The sequence below is a fragment of the Rhinoderma darwinii genome, unplaced genomic scaffold, assembly GCF_050947455.1.
Source record: "Rhinoderma darwinii isolate aRhiDar2 unplaced genomic scaffold, aRhiDar2.hap1 Scaffold_4433, whole genome shotgun sequence".
NCBI lineage: Eukaryota > Metazoa > Chordata > Amphibia > Anura > Rhinodermatidae > Rhinoderma > Rhinoderma darwinii.
This window is the reverse complement of record NW_027463890.1, coordinates 29869-48967: the sequence shown is the minus strand read 5'-3', so window position 1 is coordinate 48967 and position 19099 is coordinate 29869. Positions and strand designations below refer to the sequence as shown.

The window sequence follows — 19099 nt, the reverse complement described above, 5'->3', positions numbered from 1 at the left end:
TTCAGTGAAGGCAACCAACCAATTTATTCATTTCTTCCAATCTACATAGGAACAGGTTATAAATTGCATGTGCAAGTGCATTGCTATTGGTTGCCCTCGGCCGGTCATCGTCGCTTCAGAATTATTCTACCATCCGGTCAAGGATATTTTTGAAATGCCATAGTCGGTGCTGTCCGTAGCAATCAGATTTTAGAGATATTCCTTTAAGTGCAATTATAGAATTAAAAACAGAAATTAAAAAACAAAAGTTTTTTCATTTGCGGCACTTTACGTAAGCGTCCCCCATCGACGTTCATCTCCCACCGATCCAGTTGCTCCTCAACCCTTTGATGGTCACTTTCTAAATGGGCTGGACTTCATGATCCTGGTCGTCTTCTTCTTGTGTATTTGGGCAATTCTCATGGGTATCGTCTCCCATTATACGTTCATGGATCGTCCGACTGAAGTGGTTCAGTCAAGTGTAGAAAACCACAAACAAGTCCCTTATCAGCAGCCGCCTGTAAATTGTACCCTAAACCATAGTCAAAAATGAAAAAAATAAAACAAAAATCCCATTCTGTCTGTTATCGTCTTACAATCACCCTGCACCTAGATCATAACGGGCGATACAATGATGATTGTGCCAACAGGAATCAACACGGCTGCCACCCGGCTCCACGGGTTCCCTGCACTTCTTATGCTCATAACAAAAGACCCTGAGTTTTCAGTGTTCTTTAAATTGATGATATGAAATGGTATCAATGGGCTAACCAGGCATTCTCCTTATTATACGTCCCCCCTCTCCGTGTGGTTCCTAAAAAAAGATCTAGGTACAGTCATTTTTGTATAAGCTCTAGGTATCCTATGAGAACGTTCTAGGTATCCTATGAGAACGTTCTAGGTATCCTATGAGAACGTTCTAGGTATATCATACATCGTAGCCCCTGTAGGAAGCTTTTTACACTCTCTGCAATATATATATATATTTATAGATTATTTTTTCCACTTGGATAATTAAGAACATTCATAACTTAAGGTATTATATAAACATATTGGAGGCTCCAGACTCCATTGTCTCTTTGTAGGCAGGTCACTTTTCACATGAGTCAAGTGGTGACATTGTCCAAACCCAACATACAGTGCTGGAAGTAGCTGATATAAATGGCATTGTATATGGATCACGTGGCCGGTCATGACTGCAGATGCTTATAAAGGAGGTCCTGTCAATCCCCAAAAACTCTGCTCAATGTCAATGCTAGGATTTGAACCCTGGTTCCCAAATTCTATAAAGATCAAGGTCTTTGCTTCCAAACTACAAACCAGAAATATTTTTCATCCATTGATCCAGAAAGCTAAAATTTATATTCAAATTTCATAAATGCTAAATGTTCATAGAACATCCGGACTTTGGATCCTCAAGATGATCTGCTGAGCATGGAAACATCTCAGGAACGTTCTATTCTATCTATTCATTGACCATAGAAGAGGATTCACCTTCTATAGGAGACCAGGACCTCTTCCCACCGTTCATAGGCTAAAAAAATCGACTCATTGTCCAAGGCGGAAGAGGAATGACCTTCCACAGGCGATCAGGAACTCTTACCACTATTCATAAATAAGAATAGATCTACTCAATGATCGTTCCACCTCCTGTAGGGTTATAGGAACTCTCTGAAAATTAGAATATTGACTTGTTCTCCAAATCATATGTGAACGGACCTTCTGCAAGAGATCAAGCACGTTCCCACCATTCATAAGAACATTAGGGATTGTCTGTAACAATGGATGATCTACCCTTTATATGGGATCAGTAACTCTTCCAACAATCCATAATCAAGATATCTACTCATTGTCCATTTCCAGAAGATCAGAACCTATTCCCACTATCCAGAATGATAAAATGTACTCACTACCTATATAAGATCCATGATATATGATCCATAACATTTCCCACCAATCATAATCATCACCAAAGTGAATGGACCTTTCATAGGAGATCAGGAACTCATCCCATCGTTGGAACATCTACTCATTGTCTATCACAGTATAGGATCCACCTACTTATTATATAGGATCAGGAACGTTCCCAAACATTTATAAACAAGACATCTACTTACTGTAGATAACCGAGGATGACCTATTCCATATATGAGATTGGAAGCTTTTCCAATATTTATAATCTTAATATCTATCATCATACACAATCCAAGGGGATCCTCCTCCTATAAGAGAACGGGAACTCTTCCCACCATCCATATACTGAATATCTACTCTATATCGACAATCAAAGAGAATCCACCTTCTAGGGAATATCGGGAACTCTTCCCACCTTCCAACTCTGAATCTACTCTTTATTTGCCACCAAAGAGGATCCACCTTCTATAGGAGATCGTGAACTCTTACCACCATCCACAACAGATGAGCCGCCTCCTATAGAAGCTCAGGAACCATTTCCACCACCAACAGTTTATTCATTGTCCATTAACTTTTCCCATAACCAGATTGTCTACTCATTGTGAATAATGGAAGAGGACCTCTAACCCCTCAATCCCTGTCCCCCAAGATGAGAACCTCCCTATATAGTCTAGTATGTGAAAGTTATGGAAACAAAGCACTTATCTGAAAAGAATGAAAAATTCTCACGTGAATTAAAATTTGTCCCTAGTGTAGCCAAAGGGATGGAATGGCCGGCACCAAGGTTCTGCTTGACCTGGTCCTAGCTTATTGATTACACAGCCCGCTAAAAATAACCTTTCCCCGTGAGAAACCATTTTAGCCTCAACCCCCATGATGGTCTTCTGTGTGTTCAAGACCCGCCATTTCTTTATGGCCATGATGCCTCAGCTGTTGGAAAGTTCAGGACCAGGCATTGCTTTATGGTCAGGACTCCTCAGCTTTGGGCAGGTTCAGGACCAGGCATTGCTTTATGGTCATGACGCCTCAGCTTTGGGCAGGTTCAGGACCAGGCATCGCTTTATGGTCATGACTCCTCAGCTTTGGGCAGGTTCAGGACCAGGCATCGCTTTATGGTCATGACTCCTCAGCTTTGGGCAGGTTCAGGACCAGGCATTGCTTTATGGTCAGGACTCCTCAGCTTTGGGCAGGTTCAGGACCAGGCATCGCTTTATGGTCATGACTCCTCAGCTTTGGGCAGGTTCAGGACCAGGCATTGCTTTATGGTCAGGACTCCTCAGCTTTGGGCAGGTTCAGGACAAGGCATTGCTTTATGGTCATGACTCCTCAGCTTTGGGCAGGTTCAGGACCAGGCATTGCTTTATGGTCAGGACTCCTCAGCTTTGGGCAGGTTCAGGACCAGGCATCGCTTTATGGTCATGACGCCTCAGCTTTGGGCAGGTTCAGGACCAGGCATCGCTTTATGGTCAGGACTCCTCAGCTTTGGGCAGGTTCAGGACCAGGCATTGCTTTATGGTCAGGACTCCTCAGCTTTGGGCAGGTTCAGGACCAGGCATCGCTTTATGGTCATGACTCCTCAGCTTTGGGCAGGTTCAGGACCAGGCATTGCTTTATGGTCAGGACTCCTCAGCTTTGGGCAGGTTCAGGACCAGGCATCGCTTTATGGTCATGACGCCTCAGCTTTGGGCAGGTTCAGGACCAGGCATCGCTTTATGGTTATGGGCAGGGTCGGTCAGGAGATGTGAAATATAAAGAGACAGCATATAAAATATTCTAGTCCTGGGTCATTGAAGGTGAAGGAGGAGAGAGGAGAGTTGTATGAGACACCTGCAGCATTTTACAGCAAAAAACGTATATATCTACATCATGTTAACCTTAAAAAACTCTATAAAACACTAGATATTAAGAATAAAAAATATGCATATACGGCATGTAAACTGCTTTGGTAACATCATATTCCAGATGTCGTCAGTGCATAAAATCCTCCCCGTAGGGAGAGGAGGAAGCTCAAAAGCTGAGGGCAATCTCAGGATATTCCATAAGGAGCCATCGTCTGTGGAGGATATTCCTGGTCCACCGTCCGAGAGTCAAATGAGAGTCTCTGGGAGTCTTAGAAGCTCGAGGTCATAAGCTGGAGCGCGCCGTGAGGGAGATCATCAAGGTGCTGATGGCGGATAAGGTGCAGGCGTTTGACGTGGAAGCACCGGATCCTTGCGCGTAGGCATCTGGACAAAATAAAAGGGCAAATGGGTGAAGACCTGAAGAGATTGATTACAGGTCTCCCGTGGAAAGAGCTTCTCCCTCTGTATCCCCATGACAACACTTCTGGTTCTTTAATAGTTCACTTCTAATAAAAGTTTACTAAACTTTATAGTAACCAATCAGGATGTAACTTTTATTTTTATAGCACTGGTAAGTCAATGAAAGGGGAGATCTAATTGGTTGATATGAAGCCTAGTGGCTCTATTGTAACATTGAGCTGCCAGGGCAATGAAGTAGGAAGTGTTGTCATGGGGACACAGGCAGAGAATCGCTTCTCAGGAGACTGTAAGTTCATCAGTTGAGAACTATGTAGAGAATTTATTAAATACAACACAGAACAGGCGCTTTGATGCTTCTTCTGAGTATTCGCTTTTAACCCCTTCATGACCCAAAGTTTTTATTTATTTTGCCGTCCCACGTCTGACCATCATAACTTTTACTCTGACCTCGCTGGATGAAGCCTTGATTTTTGCAGGATAAGTTGCACTTTTTTAGGGCATAGTTTTGGGTTACTCACATTTTCGTGACACATTTTTTATGAATTTATAATACGGTGGAAATGTAGACCCAAAAAAATTTTGCTTTTGAATTTTTTACGCTGCTCATCAATCATCTTCTATAGCATTCTAAATGTATTGTGCAGGTCATTACAGTTATGGAGATACCAAATCTGTCTTGGCTATACATTACTGGGTCTTACAATTCATATTTAATCAAATGTATTTATTGTAAAAATTATTTTATGTTTTTCTCTTTTCACCTTTTTATTGATCTTTTTTTTCTTACTTTGTAATATTCCAGTGTAGGACACGTATGTTATATACAGGCAGTTACTATAGAATCCATAACTATGACCTAACAACTGGCTACATTAAGGCCGGAATGGGGAAACCCCACAACAGAAGAATCAACAAAAACGCAGCATAAATGGACATGGAATTAAATTCTGCACCGCAGGTCAATCCTTTAGGCTACGTGCACGCGTTGCGTATTTTGCTGCCGCATCAATATGCAGGGAGTTCGCAGGTATGTTTTGAAGCATTTTTTGGTGCGTTTTCATGCCGCGGATTTTGGTGCGATTTTCCTCAGCACTAGGATATACAATTCGCAATCAGAAACGCAAGATACATTGACATGCTGCGGATTTTAAAATCCGCACCGGAGGTCAATTTACTTGCAGAAAAATACCGCAGCGTGTACGTGAGATTTCCTGGAATCTCATTGACTAGGCTCGTACTGCATTAGGCTGCGGTTTTGCCACGCGGAAAAAAATGCACGTAATATGCATTGTGTGCATTGACCATAAATGCTGTGGAATTTCCGCACACCATTCCGTTGCGGAAGTTCCGCAGCGTTTACGCTACGTGGGAAACCGGCCTAAAAGACCTTCAATGGGCCGTGAGCTGCCTCCCTATACGTTGTATGTGTAGTGACCGCGGCACCGGGAATCCCAGCAATACACATAAAGGACATGATCGCCTTTGATCTACCTCTTCTATCTGCATTGACTGCTACGGCATAGAAGGGGTTAAACGACGGAGGTCAGAGATCTCTATAATCTCTGCTGCTAGAGTGGGAGTGCATATATATATATAATTGGCAGCCACATTCCGCTCCTGATCTCCTGGGCAAAGTTTATTTTCCCACGCGTTATTGGCGCCAGACTTACTCCCGCCAGAACCTTATCATCACTGCTCTACGTGCCAACAGAATGTGTCAATAACCTTAAAAGTAAACTGGATAAAGATGTAAAGGAAGTTTCATTATTGTAGGATAACAAGTCCTGCAACTTTCTAATATGGTTTGGGTTTCATTTCCACATCATTTTCAAGATCTCTGCTTGCCGTTAGTGAATGGGGACATTATTTTTTTTACGCCCAGGGGCTAAAAACCCATCAAGACCTAGTTCTACTTACACAGTTAAGGGCACAGAAGCTCCTGTCCGAGACTCCAGGTTGGTTTTACTGCACTGATACATTGCAACAAACTATCAGGACAGGAGAGAGATTTGTGCTACTGATGTACTGATTGTCTAGACTGGATACAATTGTAACAAACCCTCAGCTGTGAGAGGTATTAGGTTAGGACAGGTTTTCACCCTCAGGGTGTAAATAAGAATGTTTCCGTTCACTGACAACAAGCAGAGCTCCTGAAAATGGTGAGGAATTGAAACACAAGGTCTAATAGAAAGTTGCAGACATTTATTTACAGAACGCTGGGCGTATTCTATACATTTTATATAGGGTTGAACATATTATTTTAATGATTAATTGTCAATTCTAGGGATGAGTGGGGGCAGGGATCGGACTGCGGATGATTGAGGGGATTTTCACCTTCAGTTTTAACTTCTCCTAATTTCTATTGGGTTTTAATTCTCACCGACCACTCACTGGATATCCGAGGGATACGGATTGGCTCGCTGCTGCTGCCTTCTCCTCCATCGCTGATTGGTCGGATCTCGATGATGTAATCTTCATCGTACGGCAACGACAGCTCGACGGATGTCTGATTGGTCTCGATCAGGGCGGCGCCTCCCTGTCTGTTCCACCGATAGAAAACCTGCAGGAAAATCGTCTCATGTGATGCATTGAACATCGGCTGAACCCCGGAGTCTGACGGAGAACGTGGCGCCCCGCACAACACTCACTCTGTACCCCTTAACCTCGGACTCGTCCTCCTGCGCCGTCACCTGGTCCCAGTTCAGGATGATTTTGGAGTTTGAGGAGTTCCATGTGATGTTTCCCGGCGGTTGACTTGGGGCTGAAAGGAGAAGACCAGAAGTCGGCGTCAGGTTTAACGTGCCCCATATGGCCACGGGATCTATAGGCTCCAGAAGCTTTTAATAAATGCTTTTCATCCTTGTTGCTACATGATGGGGCTGCGGGTACTTCTGGCCTCCTCCATACTTTCATGATAACGATAATGCACTCACGCGGTTTCCTGGTGGTCACATTAACCGTAGAACTGGCGGGGCCGGTGCCGGCGCTGTTGTACGCCCGTACATTCAGGTAATACAGCGTGTGCCCCTGTAGGTGGGTCAGTTTGGTGGACGTTTGATTCCCCAGAGTCCGAAGTTTCCGGGCACTTTGCTCTTTCTCATTTTGTTTCCAGTATCGAACCTAAGACACAAATAATTACAATGTATCTAATGAAAGCTTCATCCTCATCTATGGACAGTTCTAATAGATGAGATGTGATGATTGATGGGTGATAAATACCTCATAACCCTGTATCCTCCCCTTGCTGAGAGTCCCAGGTACCCCAATCCATGAAACCTCAATGTCCCATGCGGTCAGACTCCGAGCAAAGACACCTGCTGGGGCCCGGCCTGGCTCTGCAGTACACAAAGGGTTACTTTGCATCAGTATAAAAAAATATAACAAAACAATATATTAATGTAATACGAGGCAGTCTAATATAAAATAATGATACACTATAGCAATATAATAAAACATAAGCGCAGAATACAATATAATAATATAATAATACAATATAACATAAGAGTATAATAATATGAAGTAATGCAACAATAATGTATATAATGTAAAAGTATAATAATATGATATAACAAATATAATATAACATGCGTTATATCATATCATTATACTTTTACATTATATATATTAGTGTTACATTATTTTATATTATACGGAATGATATTATACTCTTATGCTATATTATAATAAATTATTATATTGCTATATTATTTAAGACTATAATAGTATAATATAATTCAGTATCATATAATATAATGTAACAATAATATAACAGAGTATAATAATTTGGCCCCATGCACACAACCGTGCCCGCAATCACGGCCCACGATTGCGGGCACGGCCGGCCGCCGACTGACAGCCGCATTTTCGGGCCGTGCTCACATACAAAGTATGGGAGCACGGCCCGCAAAATGCAAAAGAACGGACATGTTCCATAATTCCCGGAACATTTCCACGGCACAGACACCCTTCCCTAGTGCTACGGAAAGGTGTCAGTGTTCAATGAAAGTGAATGGCTCCGTTTTTGCGGACCGCAATTGCGGTCTGCAAAAACGGAGGTTTTTTATGGTCGGGTGTGCATGGGGCCTAAGACATAATGTATCAGTATAACTAAGGCATCATTTACACGAGCGTAATATACGCGCGTGCTTTTCACGCGTGTCGTACGCACCTATATTACTCTATGGGGCAGTGCAGCGTGTGTCCGCTGCGTAAAACTCACGACATGTTCTATATTTCAGCATTTTTCGCGCATCACGCATCCACTGAAGTCAATGGGTGCGTGAAAACCACGCATGCCGCACAGAAGCACTTTCGTGCGAACTGCGTGATTCGCGCAACAGCTGTCAAACTCTGAATGTAAACAGAAAAGCACCACGTGCTACAAACATCCAAATGGCGTGTCATAATGATGGCGGCCGCGCGAAAATCACACAGCCGCGCATCATTCGCTGATGACACACGGAGCTGTTAAGTGCATTTTGCTCACGCAAAACGCCGCATTTTTTGCGTGCGCAAAACGCACACGCTCGTGTAAATCAGGCCTTACTATGATACATAATATAATATAACAATGCAATAGATTCAGCAGCAGCAGCCGCCATGCGGTCACAGATCAGCTCCCCGATCACTATAGATCCTATGACCGGCCCAGGCTCTTACCTTCCTCCGCAGTGTAGACCACGGTCAGGGGGCTGAAGGGACCCTCTCCTCTGTTGTTGAACACTCCAACCTTCACCTCATAAGGAGAGAAAGATGGCAGACTCTCATTCCGATAAATGTAGCGCGAGGAGTCCGCTGACGCCACCACTGTCTGCATCCAGCTAATTGTTCCAAAAGGTCGGAACGCTACAACGTAACCAAACCCTCCGCCATTCTGGAATTCCTCCGGTGCAGGCTGAAAAGACACAGACATATAATGCACGGAGCAACAACCAGCGGGAGCGCACAGGCTCTACTCCACATCCAAGTCAGGCGGGATAATCCTGCAGTGTATAAATCTGTGCCCCCCAGGGCAATGTGGGAGTAACGTGAAATAGCGGGGCTTTTTTATAGGACTCTCTAACACTTAAAGGAATTGTCCATCCATATCAAACTGCTAATAATCACCCTCCCCCCTCAAGGATCACAGTGATAAGAGTCTACAGGGCCACCTGGAGGGATCCGCACCTATTCATGTGACTCTCCAGCACTTAAAGGAATTGTCCATCCATATCAAACTGCTTATAAATCACTCTCCCTCCTCTGGGATCCCAATGTCAGGGGTCTGGGGGAAGTGGAGGGACCCTCTCATCCCCCTTGCCATTAGTCTCCAGTATAAAACCACGGGACACAGATAAATATGGGGTCACTGCATCTAAACCTCAGGCTATTGAATAACCGCATGGTGAACCCGGAATAGACGGCGGCTCTCACCTCCCAGGTGATGACCAGTTCACTCTTACTCCCGCCACCACCGCTGACGTTAGCCGGCGTCACCTCCGGAACTGCCAAAGAGAAGAGATTAGGACAAGTGAGAGGCGTCAGATACCAGAGACTGTTATGGGACAGCGGTGATGGTCTGGATCATAGGTGAGATTTTATCATCTCCATTATTTATGGGGTTAATTGTATGTTCTGTGGGGTATAAGGATTTATTTCAGCTGCAAACGGATCCCTAACTTATATGTAACCAGTTCAAATACTTTTTCCCAGCACTTTAGAACACTTTGCTTATTAAAGAATTTGAGGGGGTCCCACACTCAGGACCTCCCTTTTTGCCATAATTACTCCCGGGGATGGCTGTTCTATTAAAACCAATTGACAGCGCTTGTTTCCAGCGGGTGCCTTTAGTGCATCATTCTGCAGAGAAAAACTCAATTTGCATTGTGGTTCCTTCGGGAACAGACGTTGATCCCAGGGGGTCCTTATTGTGGGTCACCTTGTCCCTAGGGCTTTCTGGGCCCCTTTCAGTATTATTAAACATGGCTGCCATCTTGTGGTCAGAAGTGATATTGCAGCTTTAGGTTTCTTTATTTAGAAATTGAGGGCAATTGTTTGCGCTGCTTTCCCTTCTCCTTCATCTTCCAGAGTCCCGAGTCCTGTGTACAATGCTCTGGGTATGAGGCTGTTACTTTATAAACACCCCGGTGTCTGGACTTCTGCATTCACAGCCGCTTGTTATTGTATGGGGATAACATTCCTGGGTTTCATCTTGAACAGAATTGATTTCTCGCAGATCTTACGGTTTGCTCTAAGGTTATCTCCGCCATTGTCAAGCTGCATTCAGACAGACATGAAAGGCAGACTCCAGACCGGGCGCACTTAACCTGTGACTGCCATGAATTGACAGGTCCCAGCATGCACTGGCGGTCTTGGCATTATAAAATGTGCGCTCGCTATGTAGCCGTCAATTATATTTCCCTATTAAACCACAATGTCCTCGTTTATTACTCACTTTTTATATTTTGTAATGGAATATTAACATTTGTCCTTTATTCCGCGTTGTACAGACAGAGCGCTACTCACGAGCTTCTTCTGTTCTCCTCTTGTCGGAGGGGGGGCTGGGCTCTCCGATACCAATCTGATTGATGGCGATGACACGGAACTCGTACTCAACCCATGGACTCAGGCCGACCACAGTGGATGTGAAGGATCGTCCATCCACAACCTCAGGCACTAGAATAACATAGATACAAATATACATCTATTCTAGAAGCAGATAATGTATTCTACTGCTCCCTGTTATCAGCCATTTCAGGCTGGGGTAGGCTGACTGTAAAGGTGAGTAGAATATATTGCTTTCTGGTATCAGCTACTTCAGCCTGGGGAGAGGCGGACTGTCGGACAGGTGAATACAATCTATTGCTTCCCGTTATCTGACTTTATCTGCTGACTGTCTGTTGTTCAATGAGAGGAGGGACAGGCAGTATAGAAACCTCCCCTCCCCCATGATCCCCACTTGATGTCACATATCTCCAGTGCGGAGAACCTCCAGATACGTTACATCATATATGTGACTGATATCAGCCGCTCCTCATATAACGATGCTGCACTTTAGGGTTAGTGGCCCTTTAAGTAAACGCACATTATTTTGAAGGGCAGAGGCTCATTATCCAGGGGCACAAGAAATTAAGGGACTGTTCTCACCTGTGCTGACCGCTTGCCAGCCCACCGAGAATGGGGTCCGAGCTTGTACGACATACATGGTGATGGGGCTATGATTGTCCACTCCTGGCATCCAGGATAACTGAGCGGTGGTGTCTGTGATTTCCTCCACAGTGAGAGCATCTGGTGGTCCCGGGGGTCCTGCACAGTACACAGCTCAGGATATTAATCCCACCATAAAGTCTAGTCCCATGTCCTGAACTACAGGCAGAACCTCATAGGTCATAAGAATAACCAACATGCAATTGTTCTTGAGAGGTAACCTGCTTATTCTAACCATAATGTAATAGTCTTAAAGGAGAACTCTATGTAGCTTCAATACCGCCATCGCCCTGGAAGTGACATAGAGCAGGGTGAGGATGGTCCCTGGATCTTAGCCCAGAATGACACAATGATAACTTCTTGACAGTCTAAACATGTCTGTAAAATTCTCCGAGCCCCTTCAGACACAAGCAGTGACAAGGAGCTGCACCGAGGCCTGACAAATGCCCCCATTGCGGTCCCTCTCGTGATTAATAGATAGGATAATGGGATCGGATGCAATCAGTTTGTAGCCACATAGGAGACCACAGACCAAGTCACATTGGGGGAGGGGGCAGGAGATTAATTTTTAGCTTCTGGGTGGAGTTTCCCTTTACAACAATAGTAACATTGACTGTATGATAACTCTGATTGTACCTCTGACGATGAGATCAGCTCCAGCAGACAGTTTATCTACACTCGTATGGACCAGGCAGATGTATTTCCCAGCATGCTTCAGTTGGATGCTCCTGATCATTAAGTCGCCAGCGGAGTCTTGCTGATAATGGAAACATTTAGGATAAGATATAAGGAGATGAGAGCAGCGGCTCAGACTATACACAAGGTCAGGACACAGAAACGTCTCTGAGGTCACAATATACGCTAACTTTTTTCTACCTCCGTGATAGAAGAAGTGGAAATATTGTGGCCGTACCTAATAACACAACAGCGGAGCGCAGTCTCCTTTTATTGACCATTCCGGGTGGGGTCATACTTACTCCTCCAACTCGCTCAAAATGTTCTCCATCTTTCTGGAAGTCAATCAGTTGTCCATTGAAGACCCAGGAGAAGGAGATGTCCAGGGAATGGTCGTGGGAGACCTGACAGGGCAGGACGATGCTCTCTCCGACGGTGACATCCATGCTTGAAGGAGGCACCAAAACATGTGTGGGATCTGAGAACAGAGACGATGACATCACGCTGGGATCTACCTCACATGGATCTCTACATTATCTTGTACATTTAAAGGAACACTCAAGGCAATACTGACTTCTGACTGGTGCAGGACCTGAGTGGGCGGGGCATGACACAGGGATTCTTTCTTTGGTCGTTTTTGAATCCTTGGGTCATGCCCCGTCCCCTCAGGCCATAACACAGTCCATCAGTTTTGTCTGGAGTGTTCCTTTAAGTAGCTCAGTTGTGAATGGAGGCTTAGCTCAAAGGTCAGGTGACTTATGACTTCACATTTGCAAACAATCGCATTTGTTAATTTTAATCTAAATGTTTATTCTTCTGTCTGATTATTATATTCTGTCCTACCATGAAGACATTATATGCCTCCCTGATGCATTTTACATCTATATGAAAATAATCTCCACTTCTGCTGACATATTCGTGAAAGCATTAAAGGGGCTGTCCATTATCAGAAAAACATGGCTGCAATACCACAAATAACCTGTGGACAGATGTAGCGCTGTTTATGGAAAAAAAGCAGCCATGTTTTTCTTATCCTGGACAGCCCCTTTAGTGGTGACATAGACCATCCAATACCTTATTAGGTAAATCAGTTAGTAAACAGGGGTCCCCCCTTTCCAGACCCTCATCTACTAGGATATGTTCACATTTCCCATATAGATGTGGCTGTATGTTCATAGTGGAAGCCACAACACTTTGCTGAATCCATCGTACAACCGATACGGCCAGCGTCTGACGGACCTCATAATGCGGTACGACGAGTTCTGGTGCGGTGCCCGTCATTACATACAGCGCTAGGACGGCAGACACAGATGTAAACAAAGCAATAGCCAGAGTGGAGAGCAGTTACCAAGAGCGTCTCTCTCTGGAGGACCCAGCATTAGGCCTCATTTACACGAGCGTAATATACGCGCGTGCTTTTCACGCGTGTCGTACTCACCTATATTACTCTATGCGGCAGTGCAGACAATGCGTGAATTTTGCGCAGCGCGAGTGCGTTGCGTAAAACTCACGACATGTTCTATATTTTGCCGTTTTTCGCGCATCAATGAAGTCAATGGGTGCGTGAAAACCACGTATGCCGTACGGAAGCACTTCCGTGCGAACTGCGTGATTCGCGCAAGAGCTGTCAAACTGAATGTAAACAGAAAAGCACCACGTGCTTTTCTGTTTACAAACATCCAAACGGAGTGTCAGAATTTAGAGATGAGCGCACCGAACTTCACCGGGTTCGGCCGAACTCGTTTTGACCGAACCCGGCAAAAAAAATTCCGCTACGCGACGTCAGGAGACAGTCACTGTCCAGGGTGCTGAAAGAGTTAAACTGGTTCAGCACCATGGACAGTGACTTCCGATTCCAATATACATGAACGTGTAAAAAAAAAAAGAAGTTCTGACTTACCGCTAACTCCCGGCTTCTTCCTCCAGTCTGACCTCCCGGGATGACAATTCAGTCCAAGTGACAGCTGCAGCCAATCACAGGCCAAGCACAGGCTGCAGCCAATCACAGGCTGCAGCGGTCACATGGACTGCCGCGTCATCCAGGGAGGTGGGGCCGGATGTCAAGAGCAGGACGCGTCACCAAGGCAACGGCCGGGAGACCGGACTGGAGGAAGCAGAAAGTTCATGGTAAGTATGAACATCTTTTTTTTATTCACAGGTTGCTGTATATTGTGATCGGAATGCACTGTCGAGGGTGCTGAAAGAGTTACTGCCGATCAGTTAACTCTTTCAGCACCCTGGACAGTGACTGACGTCGACTAGCCTCATCTCTATGATGGCGGCTGCGCGAAAATCACGCAGTCGCGCATCATACACTGATGACACACGCAGCTGTCAAGTGCCTTTTGCGCACGCAAAACGCTGCGTTTTTTTGCGTGCGCAAAACGCACACGCTCGTGTAAATGAGGCCTTATACTGCGTTACACTGACAGCTCATTGATTTCAAAGGTAACTGTGTAATGCTTCATTTCTCCTGTGGAGGCGCTGCAGGAGAACTAAACAATTGCTGATAGGATTCTTCTACGGATTACAGCTGATTATTGTGGGTTCCAGCAGCGGGACGCCCTGTGATTGCCTAATCATGGGAGGACCCTTCCAACAAAAAGGTATTTCCATGGTCTACAACCCCTTACAGAAAGAAAACATCTATTTCTGACAGATTATACATTATAATATCAAAACCAATGAGTGAAAATCTCACTTACCCTTCACCACCAGAGTTCCAGTGCTGCTGGCAGTCCCAAAGTGATTGGTGGCCGTACACGTATAGCTCCCGGCGTCTGCTTTGGTGAGGTTAAAAATCTTCAGGCTTCCGTCATCCAAAATTGAAATTCTGCAAAAATAAACAATTGGATCATGAGCCTTAAAGGGAACCTCCACTTTTTAACAAGTCATTTTCTCGACTAATATTCGGTGAGGAATCTCCTAATTTATCTTTATACTGGTGGGAGCTTTGTTTTATTGATACAGAGATCCAAATACCCAGCATAGACTAAGAGTTACATGATAAAATTCTGCTACCTGCAGCCACCACTAGAGGGAGCTCAGATTTATTATTAAGGTTCAATGAAAGATGTATAAATCTGTAGTAAGCACCCCCTACTGGTGGCTGAAGGTAGACTGAATTTTATCATGTAACTAAGGGAGCTGTATACTTCTGTATGTAGTGAGCTCCCTCTAGTGGTGGCTGCATATAGCAAAATGTTATCATGTAACTCTATGGGAGCTGTATATATCTGTATGTAGTGAGCTGTATATATCTGTATGTAGTGAGCTCCCCCTAGTGGTGGCTGCATGCAGCAGAATATTATCATGTAACTATGGGAGCTGTATATATCTGTATGTAGTGAGCTCCCCCTAGTGGTGGCTGCAGGCAGCAGATTATCATGTAACTCTATGGGAGCTGTATATATCTGTATGTATTGAGCTCCCCCTAGTGGTGGCTGCAGGCAGCAGTGTCTTATCATGTAACTGTCTATGCAGGGGATTTGGAGCTCTGTTTCAGAAAAATGGGGATCCGATCATTATCAAGATATATAAAAGAGAGTAATCAGCACAGAATTATAGACCTGAAAATTGAACGGTTTTCACTTTAAATTGTACAATTAACTCCAAATCAGAACGATGTGTTTATTCTTATGTAGCAGAGCCCATTGAGCCCTTTAGGGTAAGAACAGATCGGTGCCCATACGCTTCTATTTTCTACACAGTCTATGAAGATTCAGTCATTTATTGGGTTAATAAGAATTATGGACGGCGTTGGATACGTTTTGGCGAGAACCTTCAGGAAATGCGTTTTAAACAAAAATTCTCTGAGAGCTTCTAATGAGACTGAAATAGCTGCGCTGAAATGACAGACATTCATCCCCGGCCAAATCCCAGCCACGGACTGCGCCGAGTCTTTTCTGTGCCACAGCTGCAGATCGTTTGCAAATAAACGCCATTAACTCCCTGGCTAAAGCGCGCAATTTCTTCCGGAGTCTAAAATCTGTATCAGCCTTGAAAAACACACGTCCCCGTCAGACGCCTCTCATCAGACGGTATTTCTCCTACGGACGATTAATTAGTCTTGCTCTGTTCATGAGTCTCAGCAAAACAACATGAAGGGACTCGTACGGTGATCCACAGCGACAAAACAGATAACGGGCCCCAAAACCGGAGCAGTCGCTATTACAATGACGGGCGTTGGAATCGACACGGATGCAAAATCCCATGAAATTCTGCTTAAAGGTACATTAAATTTGGTCAATCGTTTCCCCTTTTGCTGTGCCTTTTATTACCATCTATTGTTCCCTGTTATCAGCCATTTCAGTCTAGGGTAATGTTGACGGTTGGGTTTACTGGGTTTCTTGGCCTCTTAGATTCCGGAACGGCGGTCCTGCTATGGGTGATAGCGCCGATCATATTGGTTGTCACTCAGGTTCCCCTTAGCAGGTTTTATTGTGTATCAGCTTTGACTCCTAGTAGGTTTAATCATTCCTTTAGCTTTAAGGGGGGCTCTGCTCTGGACAATCTGTTTTTGTTAGAAGGGTCCCCCAGTGATAAGTTGGTCACACGTTGTTCTACTGCTGGGTCCCTCAGCGATCATTTGGAATCTGTGGAGAAACTCAGCAACAAGTGTTTAATTCTCCTGCAGCGCCTCCACAGGTGAAATTAAGCATTACATAGTTCTTATTAAAATCAATGGGCTGTCTGTGTGATGCAGGAGCGGAGAAGTCCTCCAGAGTGAGAGAGACACTTTTTGTAGCCGCACTTCGCTCAGTCTAATAAAGGAGATTCCCCGTTCAGGTTCCTTATCTATGAAGGGTACTTGTGGGTTTTATGGGCATCCACTTTAACAAAGAAGAATGAGGAGAAGCGGACAGAGACCAATTCACACATAATCAAGCCGGGAATTACAGCCAAGTGCTGAGTTGGAGGGGTGAAAACTTTTGCATTCTGTTATTTTGTGTTTAATAGTAATATTTGTGATTCTCTGTCGTCCCAAAATAAAACATAAAAAACTCCAAGGGTGTGAATACTTTTTTTTTTTTTAACTAAAAAAACAGCTAAATTGGATTTTGTAAAACTCGACAGAAGAAGGAAACACAAGAGCTCGTACAGGCTTTATAATCTCCAACACGCAGAGGTCAAACAGCTGAAGGCAGATCACGTCCGGACCTCCGGTGACCTCGGCTCGTGGAGATGACAGCTATTGGACGGGATCCATATTTGAACATGATCCAGGAACGGTGAGGAGAGGAATATTATAAACTGATCAAGCACAAGCTTTCGAGATGTGGTTCCAGTGAAGACATTTGCAGACTTGTTGCAGCAGATGGTCACATTACGGCAGCAGATGGCATAAAACAAGTTACAAGTGAACATCGAGTTTCTGGAAAATGGAGAGACGGTTGAGCAATGACCTCCGAGCTGGAAACCAACACTTCAAAGACATTACATCCAATCATGAGGAGATGAGCGCTCAGTGATCAGGGTCTCTCTCCATGGATGGCTCCCTGTGCACCAAGGTTCTTGGCCAGTGCCCTTGAAGGAACTTATGGAAGTCCACCATAGATATGGCAATGCCAACAGAGGAAGCCAAGTCAATGTAGCATCTCAATCAAGATTGAGGTTGGAAACAAGACATTCCGGACTTTCGTAAGATCCATTTCGTATGGCGTCGTCTTCATGGATACAATTCACCAGTCTTTTATACGCAGTCACATTTATGGCAACGTAAACTACAACCTCTTAGTTGAGTCGGGCATTTGGCGGGCAATCATATTTTCATTAGATTCCCACTTGGTGCCTCAAACCTCAGCTGTTCCTTGCGACCTGGGGAAAACACATTATCCAACATTATTCGTCTCGCTTCATTACCTACTCACCTAGAGTTCGGCCGCACCAAGTCCCTTCCTTTCTTCCAGTTGATGGTGGGTTTAGGGGAGGCTTTAGGTTTGCACTCAATCAGGACAAACCCGCCGACTTTTCCTAAGGTCACTCTTCTAACAAAGGCCGAAGAAAAGTCCGGACCCACCGCTGAAACAAGGCAAAAATCAAATCCATAACTTTATTATAAATTGAAGAGAACTCCACTACTCTACACTCACAACCGGCCATGGTTGGAGATTTTAGGACTTTTCCAACCCCAGCATTTTTAACCCCCAATGATTGGAGTTTATTCCTCACTCTCAGCACCCCTGCTGTCTTTTCGGTTGGGGTTGCCACTGGCTATCCCTGGTGACATGGAGCGTGCTCAGGCCTGACAAATGACCCCATTACGGTCCCTGTTACTTCTTGAGCTGCAGGATAGTAGAAACCAGGCAGCCCATTATATACAGAATATTATGGGATGTTTATTGGGAGATTCAGATACGCAGGGAGACAATTCTTATCTGTAATAGGCTCAGTATTATTCAGACGTCAGATATAAACGACTTCTCACCGATAACCCGCAGCTCAGCGCTGGAGTATACGGTCCCGTGTCTATTTTCTGCCAAGCACTGATACATTCCGGAGTCTGAACTGTTCACAGAGGTGATGGTGAGGCTCCCGTGCTCAATCTGAAGACGTCCCTGAGGAAGGAAGAAGGCGAACGAAGAGTTAACAAAATAAGCAAATAAACTGGGAAGAGACCAATCACGAAAGTGACAAAAGAGCGACCTCCAAACAAACGACTTCCCAGGGACAGTGTGCTGCCCTCATGTGTGATACCGTCTGCTGTGCCTCTGTATCTAATCCTATCATGTGTGATACTGTCTGCTGAGCTGCTGTATCTAATCCAATCATGTGTGATACTGTCTGCTGAGCCACTGTATCTAATCCTATCATGTGTGATACTGTCTGCTGAGCTGTGTATCTAATTCTATCATGTGTGATACTGTCTGCTGAGCTGTGTATCTAATCCTGTCATGTGTGATACTGTCTGCTGAGCTGCTGTATCTAATCCGATCATGTGTGATACTGTCTGCTGAGCCACTGTATCTAATCCTATCATGTGTGATACTGTCTGCTGAGCTGTGTATCTAATTCTATCATGTGTGATACTGTCTGCTGAGCTGTGTATCTAATCCTATCATGTGTGATACTGTCTGCTGAGCTGC

The 19099-nt window shown here is 44.6% G+C and overlaps 1 protein-coding gene across 3 annotated transcripts in view; it reads right to left on the bottom strand.

Annotated features, from left to right (window-relative positions):
- The window catches only part of LOC142715457 (contactin-4-like), a 44131-nt gene continuing 25032 nt past the window's right edge, over positions 1-19099 (bottom strand). The window contains exons 8-21 of one of the 3 annotated variants that reach the window (XM_075848665.1): positions 18442-18571; positions 17885-18035; positions 14720-14847; positions 12317-12492; positions 11976-12096; positions 11280-11438; positions 10659-10808; positions 9567-9637; positions 8814-9048; positions 7374-7489; positions 7088-7274; positions 6803-6915; positions 6546-6714; positions 1-4118 (exon numbers count right to left, since the gene is read on the bottom strand). In XM_075848665.1, the coding sequence (XP_075704780.1) occupies positions 4018-4118; positions 6546-6714; positions 6803-6915; positions 7088-7274; positions 7374-7489; positions 8814-9048; positions 9567-9637; positions 10659-10808; positions 11280-11438; positions 11976-12096; positions 12317-12492; positions 14720-14847; positions 17885-18035; positions 18442-18571 (2007 nt within the window). In that variant the 3' untranslated portion in view covers positions 1-4017. Of the gene's footprint in view, positions 4119-6488; positions 6715-6802; positions 6916-7087; positions 7275-7373; positions 7490-8813; positions 9049-9566; positions 9638-10658; positions 10809-11279; positions 11439-11975; positions 12097-12316; positions 12493-14719; positions 14848-17884; positions 18036-18441; positions 18572-19099 lie in introns of all 3 variants that reach the window. The other 2 variants (XM_075848663.1, XM_075848664.1) reach the window with 2 other exon arrangements.